Source organism: Mirounga angustirostris, unplaced genomic scaffold (assembly GCF_029215605.1).
Source record: "Mirounga angustirostris isolate CCGP_5_RB_7025 unplaced genomic scaffold, mMirAng1.0.hap1 SCAF_8, whole genome shotgun sequence".
In the NCBI taxonomy this organism is placed as follows: domain Eukaryota; kingdom Metazoa; phylum Chordata; class Mammalia; order Carnivora; family Phocidae; genus Mirounga; species Mirounga angustirostris.
Window position 1 is genome coordinate 92847162 of NW_026991716.1, and position 17482 is coordinate 92864643.

The following is a 17482-nucleotide window of genomic DNA, read 5'->3' on the forward strand; positions in this document are numbered from 1 at the left end:
ACTTTTCCCTGGTGTTCTTTGACTAAAAACACAGGGAGATGTACTGATGAAGGCAATTGGTTAAGTCTTCTTTTCATTTCTTCTGTTGCTGCATAGGTTCCAAACTCCATCTCCTTCCCTCTGTATCCATCCATCTGTCCATCCATCCATCTGTCCGTTTATTTATTCAACATAGTTTAAGCACTGCTATGTGCTAGGCACTGAACACACAAAGGCGAAAGAGGTGTGGAGCCTGCTCCCTTGTTTCTTACTGAGGCTCCTAGACGCAGGACAAGATTCCAGTCTTTCTGAATTCTGATCCACCCTGCTGGAGTAACATTGGTTAGCACATCTCTGATCCTGTTATCTTCTACTAAGAAACATTCAGGAGCTCCCCATTACCTGTGGAATAAGGGTGAGCCCCTTCCATCCTCTTGCCAAACATCCTTCAAGGGATTCCTTGTTCAGGCCCCAATGGGCCCCAATCTGATCTGCTTTTCTCTTCTTGCAATCTTGGTTAATGGGGCAACTTCAGGACTCCTTGTCACCACTGAGCCCCACGCCCTGCCTCCTGCTTTCCTTCTGTCCTTTCCCTCCTCCTCTCGAACTTGCTCCTCCTCCAAATCCTTCAGGACCCTACTCAAAAACTGTGCTTTCTGGGCCTCTTAACAGGTTTTGAACCTCTCTTACCACATTCTGCCTGTCATATAATGAGGCACACAGTTTTCTTTCTGTTCTTGGGAGCAGGGTTATGTCTTATTTAACTGAGCATTCTTGACCAGTTGCCTAGTGCAGAGACCTGCATGCAGATATTTAATTCATTCTGGAGTCACATGTTATACATATACACACACATATGTGCACATATATATGTATCACACATATATACAAAATTAAAAATTGGCTAGGAAAGTTCCACTAGAATATTAAAAATTAATTTAAATTCTATAATTTTGCTGTCATTTTATGTAATATGTGCTCATTCCTTTTAGTTACTGGAACCAAATTTTAGTTTTTGTAGAGAGATTTCGATTTTTTTAAACTTTATTTTATTTTAAAGATTTTATTTATTTACTTGAGAGAGAGTGAGTGAGAGAGAGCACAAGCTGGGGGAAGGGTAGAGGGAGAGGGAGGAGCAGACTTCCCCCTGAGCAGGGAGCCTGACACGGGACTTGATTCCAGGACCCTGGGATCATGACCTGAGCCAAAGGCAGACACTTAACGACTGAGCCACCCAGGCGCCCCACTATGATACTTTTTTAAAAGAGCAAACTTCTCAGGCACTTAGGAAGATCCACCCATGTGTAGCTAGTTGATGTAATAATTACCAAGAATTCCCATCTATTAATTACAGAATATCTGGCAGTACAGTGATATATTTGGCAACACCTTGTCAACTATTAATTCAAGTTAAGTAATTTTTAAAGAGAATAACTGTAAGTGAAGCTTTTATTAAATGTAATGGCTTTACACTTAAATAGTCTGAGTTAGTGAAATTTAACCAATTAACTGGGTTGCTCTTTGGGTTCAAAGATACTGGTTCTGCAGATGTCATCCATGGGAGGGGATGTGATTGAGGAAACTGGAGCCTGGTCATCCGGGCCTCTCCAGAGTGCCTACAGCTGACCCCTCCCTTTTCTTTCGGTTCTAATTGCTGGTAATCCTAAGGCAGGCTCATTTACATGTAGGATGTGGCTGCTTTCTAGCATTTCATCCTCACCACAGCTATGGTGAGGGTGGGCATGACTGTCCCTCAAGCAGAGTGCCGTACAACCAGAAGGAGCAGTATTAGTACTTTCACCGATGTCCTCTGCCTCTGTTTCCCAGCACTCCACCACGCTGTCTTCCAAATAATAGCGACTTAGTTTTGCAAAGCAGCATTTATCTGTTACCTCATTCATTCATTCATTCAAAAAAAAAAGTCATCCCCTTGAGACAGTATAAGTGGATCTGCCCGTTGCTTTGCATTTTCAGAGGTCCCTGGCTGTATGCTATTCCGCCCGCCTCCTTCAACTTCCACTGTTTTCTGTTTGATTCTAAAAGGCACTCTGAAGATAGAGTTGCTACAGTATGCTCAGACAGTATTTTTTCCTGTCCACTCTTTGCTTGGCTGCCCTCAGCTTGCTCTACCTGTATGCTCAGGGCTAGACTTTAGCAGAGCAGTGAGTGACCAGAGGCTTCTCCGTACCATAGCCTCTCCCATTTCTGCCCTCCACCTCTTGCATTGGAACCTTGTCCTTAGCCCTTCTCCCCACTCTCTGTGAAAACCACTCATTTTAAAGCATAAGTCATAATTGACATAAAATGTACTGAATTTTCTACTTTTAGGGAATTTGTGTTTTAATGGGATATAAAAAAAATGTGGCCAAACAAATTACTCTCTAATGGTAGAATTTAATTTTAGTGAGGAGTTGTGGCATAATTTTTGAAGGTAGGATATTAGTGACATCTTTGGAATTACAAATGTAAGTGGTTCCCTGCTTCACCCACATGGAAAATCAATCTTATCCATGTCTTGCTGTGATCCCCCTCCTTACTAAAGAGAAAACTGGGAAGAGTATTGCTTGCCTGTGGGTAGAATGACTGCTTCCTGAGATCCAGGTATTATTGGCTCTGGCTCCTTGTTTAATGTTTAAGTGGCACTTGCCGGTGAAAGTTCAGACAGAATGTTTGCAGCAAATCCAAGTCTCAAAGAAATAAAGGCTTGCATTGTGAGCCTTTAAATTTTTTTGAAAATCAATCAACAAATACTGATTGAATAACACTTCAGCTGTCTCCTCAAAGACATTTTGACCTTTTTGATTTCATTTTCTTTGTCTTTTAGCATGTCATGGAGCAGGGCGCTGTGTAAGTAGCAGAATCTTGTGAGAGCTTTTAGTCCTTTTTGCAGAGGGAAGTCTGTGTGGATGGCATGTAATCTCACGCTTTTAGAAAGGCCCTGGTCTCTGAGATGTGATAGTCAAGAGCTTGGGCTCTGGAGTCTAGGCGTTGTGTGTACTGGCTCTGTGATTTGGAGTAAATTGCTTACGTTCTAAACCTCACTTTCCCCATCTGTACAGTGGGGATCAGTTAGTATTTGCCTGGGGGGCAGTGGTTGTGATTAAGATGAAATGATGGATTTAAAGAACTTTGCACTGTGCCTGCCACCATTAAATACTGAATAATGGCTAGCTATGATTATTTTCCTTTTGGCTCAGTGTTCCAAATTTTTCCGGGTCTCCTTGTATGTTCAGTTCTAGAACATACAGAATTATACAGAAGCTTCTATAAGACTCTGTAGAGGCTTTTGAACTGGATTGCCTCAAAATTTTTGGAGTTGAATTATTCCAACAAGGGCTGCAAAGAAAGCAAACTTTAACCCTAGTTTCTTGCCTGCCTTCCAGGCCGTGTCTTTATCTGTGTTCTTAAATAACTACTCTGACAAATAGATTGACAGAGTGCTACCCGTGCTGTACTTTCCTTTTATGATGTGGAGAACACCAGGAATCACTTCAGACTGCCTTGCAACTTGTCTCAAATATAATTCAAATCTTGAAATGATTATCTAGATGTGTGCATTCCAGCAACTGTTGGAGGAGAGAAACATCACCAGCAAATACTTTCAGATTTTGTCCTCAGTCTTGGACTCCCATGAAAGTTACAAAGGGGTGGTAAATCTACAGTTTAATCCCTTGGGGTCCATTAAGACCCTCCTGATTTTCTTTGTGCTCTGGTCAGGTAAGCTAGTATGCATGTTTACAGTCAATTCAAGTGCCCCTAGAATGCCACCGACCAATGGCCATCCTTATTTTTGAAAGTCACCAGATAAGGCAATTTCTCAAACAACTTCAGCAAGGCATTCCAGAAATGCTTGATCTCATACTTCTCTGCATGATGATAAATAAATACAATTTTGATTTCATCTCAGAGTAATTAATCTGAACTTCTCCTTCTGGGATGTAAAATGGAGTAATGTTCTAGAGCTCTTTGAACATTAGATTGGAAAGAAAATGCCCTAAACATTTTGCTTAATTAAATCCTAAAGAGGTGGTACAAACTTTTCATGATTAATAGAAACATGCATATTTATATGATATTATCATATGAAAATTTTATCATGTTATACAAACCATTCGCCTTGGGAATGTGACTTAATGCTGTAAATATTTTGCATTTGTTGTTGCATTGTTCATTATGAAAAATACGCAGGCTAATGGCTGTAAGGAAAAATCTGTTCTGCCAGTCTTCTTTGAGGTAATCTCAAGTCTTTAATGGCACAGACTTTAGTCTAAATATAAGATAGGAAATCAGGTTCTCCCTAGTTCAAAGAAATATTTTTTTAAATAAATAAGTATATATTTTTTTACAACAGATCAAGTTAGAAAAGCTAAAATGCTGGGGCCTTCTATTTTGCCAATGTAAAGCATGCACATAATTACTGGGTTTCAGATTAAAAAAAGAAAATGTGGTTGTTGAAATGAACCTATCCCTTTGGTTTTAAGCACTTAAGAAAAACTCACTTTGCTAGGGGTGCAGTCATACACATTTAAGATGGGGCACAATCTCATGTCTAGGACCAGAATTTTGAGCTAATGTTTTAGCTGAAAAATTAACTTAGATAGTTATAGTTCTTAGTTTCTTAAATATAATGTGAATAAAAATGGCTTTTATAAGACTGGAGTACCTGAGATATCTGAAAATGTTTTCTCATCTTTGGAGCACTAGCTATTGGTAACGGTTCGATGACAGAAGAGGAGAAATCCGATGGAATTTTTCCGAAGTGTTTGCCTTTATGAAATGGAATTTTATGAGAAACGGATGGAAATACTGAATTATTTAACAAGACAGATGCTAACCACCATTCTAAGAGTTTTCCAACTGCCACATACAAAACAAAAGTGCACAATTTCTTTTGTCTCATCTTCCCACATTGTTACTTTATAGTATAAATGATTTATAAAAATAGTCTCCCTTAAAATTCTACTTTTTGTTTCTCTGTTAAGTCTATTGTAAGAAAGTATCCTTGCCTCCTCTTAAAAAACTGACTAGCCAGTCAGCCTGTGCTGATGGAGGGAAGCGTGAGGGAGATTGCGAGCTGCCCCTCTCCCCAGCCTCCTTTCCTGCCAGGCCGTGTGCCCACCTCCTTAGTGCTTTGTTCTCTACCCTTTTTCATCTCAATTTTAGTCCATTATAGTGGATTATTTTATTTTATTTTATTTTATCTTATTTATATCCATTAAAGATCTAGAAAGAAAAATTTTAGGTTTTGTTTCCCAAACGAGACAATTTAAGGGAAGGAACAACAAGGGGAACCTAATGGTTGTTCTAAAGCAGCTCCTTAGGAAGGAGGGGGGGGGTCTCCTTTTTGAACTCTCAGGCCAAATAATTTCCCCCATAAAAATTTATTTTCCTTACAGATTTCACCAGAATCAAACATATTGCCAGCGGATCATTTGGGAGAGTTCTGCTGTATCATCTTCTTTTTTAGGACTTTAAGATTTTAAAGCAGCGAATCAATTGGGAAGAATAGAAACTCGTAGTTCAAATTAGCTTAGGAATGACAGATGATTATTTTTAAAATATACTATTTCTAATCTAATTAAGAAAAAAACTCCTTTATACTCTGAGGTAATTGTAGAGTTTGGTTCAATTTTCATGTCTATAACATTTCATGTCTATAGGCATTTCATGTAAAATGTCTATATGTAGACAGATGCCATATTAGAAACCATATAAAATATAAATAAAGCTTTCTTTGACTAGAACAAATTATGAAATGCAGTAATTGTATGACATTTGAATTCATGTTATGACTCCATTTAAAGAAAGTTATGTTACCAAAAATGTTTGATTAATATCAATGGTCATTTTTACACTGTCTCATTTGGTAATTAACAATAGATCACATTATGTAATTTGTGGAAAAAAAGTGGTCATTAAAATGACAATATTTATTCCATTAAGGTAAATAAAATGCTGCACATAGTTCTGAGTGATGATACTCAGGGGAATAAGAGCCGTATCACTGCACTACAAATTAGTTTGCTTCTAATTTTGCAGGCTGATGACCGCACTGCCTCAAACCAAATCTTTTCCCTGGAAATGGAATGATTGCATGACAGACTCTATGAACCATGAATATGTCAACAACTCATGGACCAGGCCTTGCTTAGCAATTAGTCTTTGGGGGATTTTATTCAGAAATCAGACAACACTATACCCGAGCTTATTGGGGATTTTGTGATTACCATTCATGTCTGGAGCATGAATCTGGGATAGTTAAAAAAAAAAAAATCCATAAAGGAAGGAGAAATGTGGCTAATAGTGGCAATCAGTCAATGTACACACATTGTCAATTGGGAGGACCAGAAAACTCAAGATATAGCAGAAGTCCCTAGGAGGCAGCAAGAAAATATTTTATAGACTTCTAATTAAAGTCTCCTTTTATTGCCCCCACCCCTAAATGGGCCAGTATTTCCCAGACTTCAGTCGTTTGAATATCACTGTCACATTTTTGTCATAACTTGTTATCATCTGCATTATGATTTACTCAATATATTTTATTATAAACTGACTCACTTTAAAAACCTCTCTTCACTTTGAGCAGTAATATTTGTGATATCATGGGCTTGTTTTGCCAGTTAAATTTGTTTTCTTCTCTTGTAAAGGAAAAGAAATGCAGTATTTTAATTATTGAAAATATTCACATGTCACTTAACATCATTCTGTACATCTCCATGACATGGGTAGCGGGTCCTGCAGGAGCTGCTAGGACTACCAGTCTAGCCGAGAATGATCTTTATTGCTGTCTGACCTCAGGTCTCACGGCTGAAACCTCCATTACCATCCCTCCATTTCGGCATTAGGGCATCACATTTGTGGGTTAGCACTTGGGTATCCCACTTAGTGTGGATCTCACAGGCTTTCAGTAGTACCTTTGAAGAAACGGGTCATTTTACAAGCTTCATGAGTACCAAGCCTGGTTTAACCAGGTAGAATATACATTTTTACCAGGCTAAGAAGCCCTGGGAGCCCTCCTGGGTGTGCATTCATGCTCTGGATTTTAAGTAAATGATGTTTTTTGGAGACTTAAGAGCCAACCAAGAAAAAAAAAAAAGAAAGCATTGAGTCTTCCTTTCAGGAGCTGGCTATCCTACAGAGGTCAGAAAGTAGTGAGGTGCAGAAATTAAAATTAGACCTCAAGTAGCTCTGTCAGGCTCAGGGTGTGTCTAAGTTTGAAGGGATGTTTGCTTCTGATATGAACATTTTTCTTATACTTTTATTATAGAAGATGATGTGTCAAATGTACAAATAATGTGTGCCTGGTGCCAGAAAGTGGGAATCAAGCGCTATTCCCTGAGTATGGGAAGTGAGGTGAAAAGCTTCTGCAGCGAGAAGTGCTTTGCAGCCTGCCGACGAGCCTACTTCAAGAGAAATAAGGTAAGAGCACGTAGAGAGAGGAGGCTATGCAGGCCTCCCAGACCATGTGCGCATGTGCCTCCTAGCTTCTAGCTGAAAACACTGTGCACATTTTACTTTTTTTTTTCTGTTTTGTCTGTTCTCCTCTGTCATACTTAACCTTTCGGAATGAGGAATCCCCTTCTAAGTGTAACCTGTTCTTCCGTTTCTCTGTCTTGATGTTTGAATTCTGAGAGGGTGAATGAGAACCGGATGAGGAGGGACACGGTGATCGCAGCTGAGTGACATCCGAAGTGACAGTGTCTCTCCAGCAGTAGAGTCTATAGACTAGAGTCCACGGAAGATAAGTGGTAGAGATTTCTTACAGAGGCCAAGGAGCGAGCCACGGAAGTGTGGCCAGAAAGCTGTAGTCCACACAATTTAATATTTGTTCCCAGTGGGAATATTGCTCTGGCTCTTTACAACCTGATCCACAAATTCTAATCAAGAACCACAAATTCTCATCAAGAAGAATGTCAAGTCTCTCTTGACGCCTTATGTGCAAGTTGATTGATATTGAGAAAAGGTGAAATAATGAATACCTGAACCAACATTGCTCACACAGCCAAGCGTTGGTGAGCAGCATGGTGGGTGAACACAGGAACAGCCATAGTTAATCAGTTTTTGTTTTGTTTTGTTTTGTTTTAAGACACCTCAGATCTGAAAATGTCCTTTTAGAATAGTATTAGCCACCATTGATGAGAAATGGAATGCATGATGTTTTTACAATAGCACACACACATACACGCACAGCTAGTTCCTTAATCTTTAAAGAACCGCTGTAGCATTTTGCCACTAATTACTGAAGTAAATTGCTAGTTCTTGATTATTTTCCATTGATCTGTAAAGCTTCCTTAATTCATAAAATTGTCCACATTTTGCTAAGCATTTCCATTTCCTAATACAAGATCGAAATTTGTCTTTTCTTGAAGCAAACAATTTTATTATCATTTAAGTCTGATATTTGCAATCCTGAAATGCTAATCTCGGGTTCACTGCATTGCAAGAAGCACTGTTGCAGCAAATTATCTCCTGCAAATTTGGGTCACATCATTCTGCCAAAAAACATAATGCTGAAAGAATTAGGCTGCAGGATTCAGCGGGGTGGAATTTTAGTAGCAGTCTCTAAGAATTAGGCTCATAATCTTCACTGAACAGGGAGGCAAGTAAGGAAATTGTTTGGAATTCTTTTGGGACAGTCAACAGTTGAGTTCATTTTCCCTCGGGAGGGGCCAGTGAGACTCCAGAGGAGGGCGGTTAGAGCAATGCATGGGAGACACGTTTTGTTTTAATATAGGAGGATTAAAATGATCTCTAAGACCCCGGGGCTCCCATTTTGAACGCTGAGCACTGGGGTAACAATCATAGGAGTGGACCCAGTGCTTTCATCTTCAAAGCCCTACTTACCACAACAAAATATTTTGCATTCCATCCCAGAAGATGGCTAGAGAACAGGGGTTTTTGTCTTTTTATGGTTCTGAAGGATTATGGGTCTGAATCTTGATGGATGGCCTGTAGTAAGGAAAATCAAGCCAGATGAATTTGTCAGAATCCTGGTGATACATGTCATCTTTTGCAAAATGATTTTACTTTAGTAAGCCTCTGAAACAGCCCAGAATACCATATTTATATATATAACACCATATATAAAAATGTATATCATTATAAATAACATGTAATATTATATCATTATAAAGTTTAAGGTCAAACTGAGTTTAAACTTCCATAGCATGCAGTTTTAAAAGATGGATAAATGGGAGCCACGATAAGAATTAGTATTTGGAATACTTATGGCAGGTAAAATCAGCGGGGAGGGGTGGGGGGGAGGACCATTACCTTTCACTTCCTGCAGGGAGTTATTGGGGTAGGTCTTTGAACATCCTGCAAAAGCTGGGAGTCACAGTGGCTTGAAGTTTAGCCAGTGACTTTGACAGCTGATCCCAACAGCCCATTAGTGTACATACAATACCTGTCTTCTCTGCGATCTTCATGCTTATTTATGTATTCCAAAGCTCTGCCACACTATACCTTCTCATTTTTCAAATAGGGGAATAAACTGGTCACATCGCTTGCTGGATTCTTTTTTTTTTTTTTTTTGAATTTTAAGAGTGTTATCTCTGCAACAATATCCTATTGTATTACAATAAACATGTACAGCTGCTGCATTTCTGTTAACTGATAGGATTTTGTGGTCATTTCATTTAGGGCTTGGGTTTCCTAATGGATTGTATTCGATACCAGTCTCCATCCTGCCATTTCTAAGAACTGCTGTAACAAGCCCCAGGGTGTTCCCCACTGAAGACAATTGCAAATAGTTACTTTCCTTGTGTCATTTAACCAAGTCTTTAGTCCTCATTATTAAAATTGTGGACTTTCTTAATCTTAGAAAAAGGGCAAAATTCTTCCCATTCTGTCATAAAAGATTTTCTGGCTAAATTCTGCACTAAATTTTAGATATTCAGAAGGAGATGGAAAACAGTGAATAATGTGTGTGTAGAAGAGAAATTTGCCTTAGGTATAATGTAGATTTTAAAAAACATGTAAAGTTAACTATGCTGTAAATTATGCTTTATAATGACAGCCCGCTTCTTGGTGGATAGCATGCTGGGATCTAAAAATGGTCTCTAAGTTGAACCCAAATTGCATGCATAACTTTACAAAGAAAAATCCTAGTAGAAAAGGTAGCTAATTAGGACCCGTATTCAGCTGACCTCTGTTTTGTGTCTGAGCAACACCTGCATTTATGAATGTAAATTGGACAGCTGTGCTATCCTCTTCACAAATGCTTGGGTATGGAGGCAGGAATTGATTTGCTGCTAAAAACAAGGACAAAAATAGCCTAACTCTCAAAATGAAGGCCCACTGAAAATTGGCTCTTTAAATTTCATTTGCTTCTCCGCCCTTCCTTTCTCTGGGTCTCTGTGTCTGTTTGATGGAGTAGGTTAAGAATGTCATATCCGTCTCTCACAAACCCTGGCCCTATAAAGTAAGGTGGGGTAGACTGAAGCCAAGTTAACCCTTTATGGCATGTAGTTTATATTTTTAAACCGAATTTAAAATTTTATTTGAAGAGTTGTTTGGATCGCTACACGTATGTAGGCTTTTTTCAAGATGTTTCTGTTAGGAAAGGACTGTGAGTCACAGCTGTATTCACTTCAGGAACCTAACTACTAGCTTATACATTTCAGGATGTTGGCTCTAAGAAGTGATAGTGTTAATTCATAATTATATTTTGTAGAATCCTTATCCCCAACAGGCTCAATTGCTGGCTCAAAAGTTTTTTGAAACAGTGGGTAAGAAAAATACTTGTGTAATCTATGGGCATTGGCCGAACAATGGTATGTCAGTCTCATTATTCGATGCACTGGAGACTTTACGGGGAACCAAGAGCTTGCTCTTTTCCCAGCCCCTTTTTGAGGCCACAAGTAGAGAAGGACTTGAGAACATTTCTAGCCTACTGATTCGCCTAGGAGTTGGAAAGTTGCAGAGGTGTCTTAGTGGTTTTGCAAGAGATGCTGAAGTGTTTTGTGTAACAAATACCAGTTTTACTTTGCACAATAACACTTAAAATATTCTTTCCTAAGGGAGTATGCCTTGTAACCATTATCCCTTTAAAAACAAGAGTAACACATAAGACCACAGTAGGAGTCATTTCCAAATATCACATGTTTGGTCTTTTTCCTTCTGCTTGGGAAAATATCTTGTTATCTAAACTAATGTCCAGAAATCAAGGAGGAAATAAAAACTCAAGACAAATGGTCAATGTACGCAGTGTAAATGATTGTTTTTTTTTTTTCTTTGTTAAGATCTTAAATTTTAGTGTTCTTTATGGGTTCCTAGCATTGATATTTTAGTAACAGACACAATTTCCTAAAAACACCAAAGTTTTGCTTCCTTGTTCTAATTTTCCTGTAATTTGAAACAAGAAAAATAGAAATACTTCTTCAATACCATGTTGCTGTTCCCCACCAGACCATAGTGGGAAGTAAGCTATGTAGATAAGAGATAACAATAAGGATGAATTAAAGATTAAAAGGTTATATAGACAGAAACAACACTTGCAAATCATGTCATTAAATCGCTAACCATGATAATAATAAATATTTAAAGAGGGGAATATTGCATAATAAAGCATTTATTTCACTTTCAAATGATTTCCCTGCATTCACAGTGATTTCTTCTTAGAAGAGATCTCTTTTGGAAGATCCATAACTCATTAGCATGTATTGTATTATTTGAAGACACATTTTATTTAGACTATAGTAGTCCTCCCTTATTCCTGGGGGATACCTTCCAAGACCCCCAGTGCATGCTTGAAACCATGGATGGTACTGAACCCTATTGATACTATATTTTTACCTATACATACATACCTATGATAAAGTTTACTTTATAAATTAAACACAATACAGAGATTAACAATAAGAACTACTAATAAAATAGAACTGTTATAACAATGTACTATCATAAAACTTACGTGAATGTGGATTCTCTCTCAAAATATCTTGACTGTACTGACCCTTCTTCTTGTGAAACTGTGAGACATAGACATTGTGATGTAGTGTTAGACTACTCTTGACCTTGTGATGATAAATCGGGAAGATATCTGCTTCCAGACCACAGTGTACCACAAATAACTGAAACCATGGAAAATGAACCATGGATAAGGGGGACTACTGTATTGGTCTTTTTATTAAACGTGAAGATATCTTGGAAAAGGTTCTCAGTTTCAGACTTCATTATCAAACCTAGTAGCGCAGAAGAAATGCGTGACAGTTGCCCTGCTAATCTAGTGATTAACCTCTCTACTTTGTTCCCTTGAAACACCTGCAAGATTTAATTGGCAAAATAGTTATCATTCATGAAAGTTTGGGGAAGGACATTAAGAAATTATTCGTAATTAATGTTCTTTGGCTGCCTGAATCTCAGGCCACAGACTCGCTTTTGCCAGGTGCTTGCAAATATTCTCGATGGGCAAGTAAATGTGGCAAGGGAAGCACCAGAGTTCTTCCTGGAGGTTCACCTGGCTTTTACGGGGCGTCAATGAGCCTTTTGGGTCTGTCTACCTCCCCCAGTCTGCAGCGCGATCGCTCCGGGTCTGCAGTGTCTGCTGGATCTGTGCTGCAAGCCTGTCCACTGGGTGCATGGACGGTGGCCCCCTGTCCCCCACAAGGCTTCAGTCTGTAGGTCAGTGGCTGAGTTCCTTCTCGGTCACAGCAAACAGGGGCGTCCTCAGAAAGCTCTAGGGAAAGAACAACAAACCCAACTGTTTTCTCGTTCTGTGGTATTTTGAAATAGGGACTAGAATATTGATGAGCGGCTGCAAATGAGAACCTATGAAAAAAGCAATAGCAGAGGAGGGGCAAGGTGTTAGCCCTTTGAAACACATTTGGGGTGGGGTTCCAGCAGGAAAGTTCTGAGCAGCGAAGTAAGACGTCGAAGTAAGACGTAGGTCAGGTTAAAGTGATCCCTGGGCTCTTGAAGAAAGCCAGAAAGGGTTCCAGGGCAGAACTTCTGCCAGTTGGGTAGGACCCAGTGCCCCTGGAAGCCATCCGAAGCTCGGGCGGGGGAGAAGCATGTGATCATGTATATCAGAACACGTGAACACCACGTAAGAAGCACTGGTTTAAGGGATACCTGGAACACAAACAGAATGGGGTAAGTGCGTTTCTACTGCAAGAAAGGAATAGCACCCCCATTTAGTTTTTAGTGGGCTACATTTTGGAGGTTGTGGGGAAAACAGAGAAATAATTCTAAACTGTTATCCAGAATGGATGTCAACTTCTGAATAATATTAGATATTTTAGACTAAATATGAAGAGATGATTAAAACTCCAAATAGCTTCAAGCCCCAGTGTTTGTTCAACATTTCTTTTCAGTGCACAGAACGGGGGGGGGGGATTTTTCATAGATCTGAATCTGATCACCTGGGGGGGTCAATGTGCAGGGCTATTGACATATTTTCGAATGTTGATTTTCAGACACAGTCAGTGTCTGGACATCCTTCTAGTGATAGCTAATGCTATACACTTAAATCAAGTTTCTCTCATTTGAACTGCCGGTAATTATCCAATCCATCTCGAAGGCACGCTCTCTTTTAACATTAACCACAGTGTCACATTGCATCAGCTGCATTGTGTTCTGGTGAGTGCGGCTGCAGAGTGATGAATGCGTGTGCCTCAAGTTCATAGTCTGGCTGTCTGGTGGGGCAGTGGGCAGTTCAGGAAACAAATGATCAGGAAGGGTTCTAGTTATTTGGGACATGCTTTCTCCTTATCGATCCAGTCACTTGCATTGCCAACTTTCTCATCTTGCTGCTAGCGGTATTCTTGGTTTATTGGAAGAACAGGCATTTAAAGAATTATCTAATGGGTCGTTCTGATGTGCTTCTCTCATCCTGAGCTACATCCAGCCCTCTTTGTGCCATACTTGAAAAGGAAGGTGTCATGAGACCTTATTAATAAAGACCACAGGAGGGAGAAGTTTTTAAGAGTACTTAATGCCCTGTGCAGAGAAACCAAGAGAGAAGGATTGTGCATTTTCCTAGGACCGTAGGTAGGCTGTTAATTCAAATGCTTTGTTAAAAATGTGAAGTATCTTGGGGTGCCTGGGTGGCTCAGTCATTAAGCATCTGCCTTCAGCTCAGGTCATGATCCCAGGGTCCTGGGATCGAGTCCCGCATCGGGCTCCCTGCTCAGCGGGAAGCCTGCTTCTCCCTCTCCCACTCCCCCTGCTTGTGTTCCCTCTCTCGCTGTCTCTCTCTCTCTCTGTCAAATAAATAAAATCTTGAAAAAAAATGTGAAGTATCCAAGACAGGCCAGGTGGCTTGCCTTGAGATATTTTAAGGTAGTAGTTTCAGTGCAGAATTTTTCTCGTACACTTTTGCAATGTCTGGTCACAAAAGCTAGTACACCCAAGATGGCCATATGCAGGAGATGCAAGCTATAGGCACACCTGTGGTCTTTATTCCTCCCCTGTCTCAGTACCGCCGTCTGGCTTCTGCACACAGAAGCGAACATGTGAACTGGGCAAGCCATGTGCGCTTATTTGTTCCTTGGGCTCTTTGCTCTTTGTTCATATTATCACAGATTAGGATGGAATAAAACGAAGCTTGTTGTAGAATGCCGCGTAATTCCTGCCCCAGAAGTTGAGCTGGAGAATGGGGAATTCCTTACGTTACAGTCCACTCTTAGAGCGGCCATGCACACGGTGCAATCTGATGTCTACTGACAGACTGCCTTTGGAGGTTACAAACGCCAATCTGTTGCATTCTCTGTAAACACAGGCTGTGGGCCAGAACTGGGCACTCCTACAAGCATAAGAAGGCAGATCAATGGTTTAATGAATCCATAAAAGATGCTTGAACTATGCTGCAATTTACTGAGCACTCTAGTTAAATGAAACTCCTGTAGTCTTTAACAAAGAAAGAGATAATCAATGGCCGGGGATGGAAGCCAATGTCCGATAATCACAACCTCCCAGAATTTGTGTTGCTGTCTCATGGCTAACAGAGGGTTCGACAGATCCAGGCTCTGAGGCTCAGTACTTCTATATTAATACTTTCCTCAATGTTTGAGCTGCATTTAACCCAGAGACAACATAATCGTCAAGTGCTGCTCCTGTAAGGACTCTTTTTAAAAGCTATGGAATATTATTTAAATGACATTTCTTTAAAGTAATAAGATTAAGCTCCAGGATTATATTATTCTAACATGTAGTGTCTTTGTAAGGCATCCCCATGATGGAAAGTAAATAGGGGAATAAAATCCATTCATGATTAAGTCCTCAGAATGTCAAATTACATAGTGTTGGAGAGCCCTGATTAATCCTCGCATGGTAAAATATTCCTCATTAGTTTGCTATGGCTAAGGGTTAACCACTCCTATTATAAATTCAGACATTAATGTATTTTCTGCTTAATTCATCTTCTAATAGAAGAAAATACAGTTAGTAGATAGGAATTTTTTACTTCTAAATGTGCCTTGAAAACATTATACTGATTTATAAGAGAGCTTTGGAGGCATATAGGAGAAATCCTTCATAAATATGTTCAAATGAATTTAAAAGTATTTAACTACTTTTGATTGTGGAAAAACAACTGCTTTGACTTTGAAATGATTATTTGTTTTCCACAGAGATAGTAGAATTTATAAATCAAAGATTTTGCCTCCGATTTTTGTCACACAAACTTGAGTTTTCTTAGTGTTTCCCTTTCTTGATTGTGAATTGTATTTTGGGGATTCAGTGGGTAATAGAAATAAGTGTATTTTGGGGATTCAGTGGGTAATAGAAATTTTGAGGTATGACAATTGCTAGTCTGCTTCACAGGCTGATTGCCAGACACTCTAGGGTAAAGTGGTGATTTCTATATGGATCCAGATAAATGATATATTATCTTGTGATCTGTTTTGATAGAATAAATTCATATTATCTTAAATAGGGTGAGCGGTTCTAAGACTGCACATCCAATTCTTTGTTAAAAGACCAATCTTTGAAGGCCCTGTTACTTTCTGTGATCACATGTAGGATTAAATGGTTTATAAGTTGGAGCAATTTAAATTGTTGGTGTCAAAGGATTTAGGGATACAGAGACCAAGGAGTAGGTGAGATAAAGCCAGGCAAATAGACATTTGCGGCAACATAGATGGACCTAGAGGGTATTATGATGAGTTAAATAAGTCAGACAGAGAAAGGCAGATACCATATGATTTCACTTATCTGTGGAATCTAAAAAACAAATGAATAAACAAACACAAACAAAAAGCAGAGACAGACTCATAAATACAGAGAACAAACTGGTGGTTGCCAGAGGGGAGAGGGGTGGGAGGGATGGGCAAAATCGGTGAAGGGGATTAAGAGGTACAAACTTCCAGTTATAAAATAAATAAGTCACAGGGTCATAAATTACGGCATATAGAATATATCAATAATATTGTAATAACTTTGTATGGTGACAGATGGTAACTAGACTTACAGTGATCATTTCATAATGTATATAAATGTTGAATGACTATGTTGCACACCTGAAATATAATATTGTGTGTCAACTATACTTCAATTAAAAAACGAAAAAAAGGCGGGGGGAAGCAAGGCAAATACTTAAAGATAAGAGGGATTTGCCTAGTAGGAGACAAGTCTCTGTGCTGCTTTTTTGTTTGTTTTTAGTCAAGATTAGAAAAATTGTTATTTATTCATCCATTTATTTAAACAAATAAAATAAAAGATAAACTGAGTCTCTATAATATGCTAGGCACTGTTTTGGGTTTGGTGGATACATTATTAAACAAGAGAAAAGTCCCTGCCTTAAAGGAACTTACATTCTTTCTCGAAGGGAGATAGATAATATACCAGTAAAAGTACGTATATATGTGACACAATTTCAGGGAGGGACAAGTGCTATGAAAAAAAAGGAGGGTGAGGGGATGGAGAGCGATGGGGTGCTGTTTCATATCTGGTGGTTACAGAAGTCATCCTTGAGGAGGTGATGTGTGGGTAGGGACAGAATGGATGATGGAGCTGTCACGAGAAGAGCTTGGAGCAGAGAGTTTACAAGGGGAGGGGGAGCAAGTGAACGGCAGAAGCACAAGCTTGGCATTTTGAACAGCAGGAGGCCTGGGGTTGAACGGTCAAGGTGGTTAGGGGACCAGCTCACATAGGGCGCAGAGGTACGGGTTTGGATTTTCTCCTAACTTTGATGGCAACTTTTGCGAGGTGTTGAGCAGGATGTGCGACATGATCTAATCTTCCCTGTTGATTGGATCTCTGTTAAGGAAGTAATACATTTAAGATCCTGGATGCAGAGAGGATTTAGAGAGTAGGAAAGGCAATAGCATTCCCATGAAGTTGGGTGTGTCTGGCAATAGAAAATGAAAAGTGTCATATTCACTGAATTATTCACTAGTAGTTATGAAACATTTCCCAGTGGCAAAAGTATGTTGAACTAGTTTAGGGGTTTTTTTTTTTTTCTTTTTTTTTTTTTAAGTGTGGGGAGACATGAACCAAGGATGGATATTGTTGGTTAAATGTTCTGACACAGCGATTTTTCTTTCTATATGGCAGGTGGGGC

The 17482-nt window shown here is 39.3% G+C and overlaps 1 protein-coding gene across 4 annotated transcripts in view; it reads left to right on the top strand.

Annotated features, from left to right (window-relative positions):
• The window catches only part of SOBP (sine oculis binding protein homolog), a 162187-nt gene that overhangs the window by 34595 nt on the left and 110110 nt on the right, over positions 1 to 17482 (top strand). For all 4 annotated transcript variants that reach the window (XM_054505481.2, XM_045865265.3, XM_064597951.1 and 1 more), the window contains one exon: positions 7247 to 7398. In XM_054505481.2, the coding sequence (XP_054361456.1) occupies positions 7247 to 7398 (152 nt within the window). The remainder of the gene's footprint in view (positions 1 to 7246; positions 7399 to 17482) is intronic.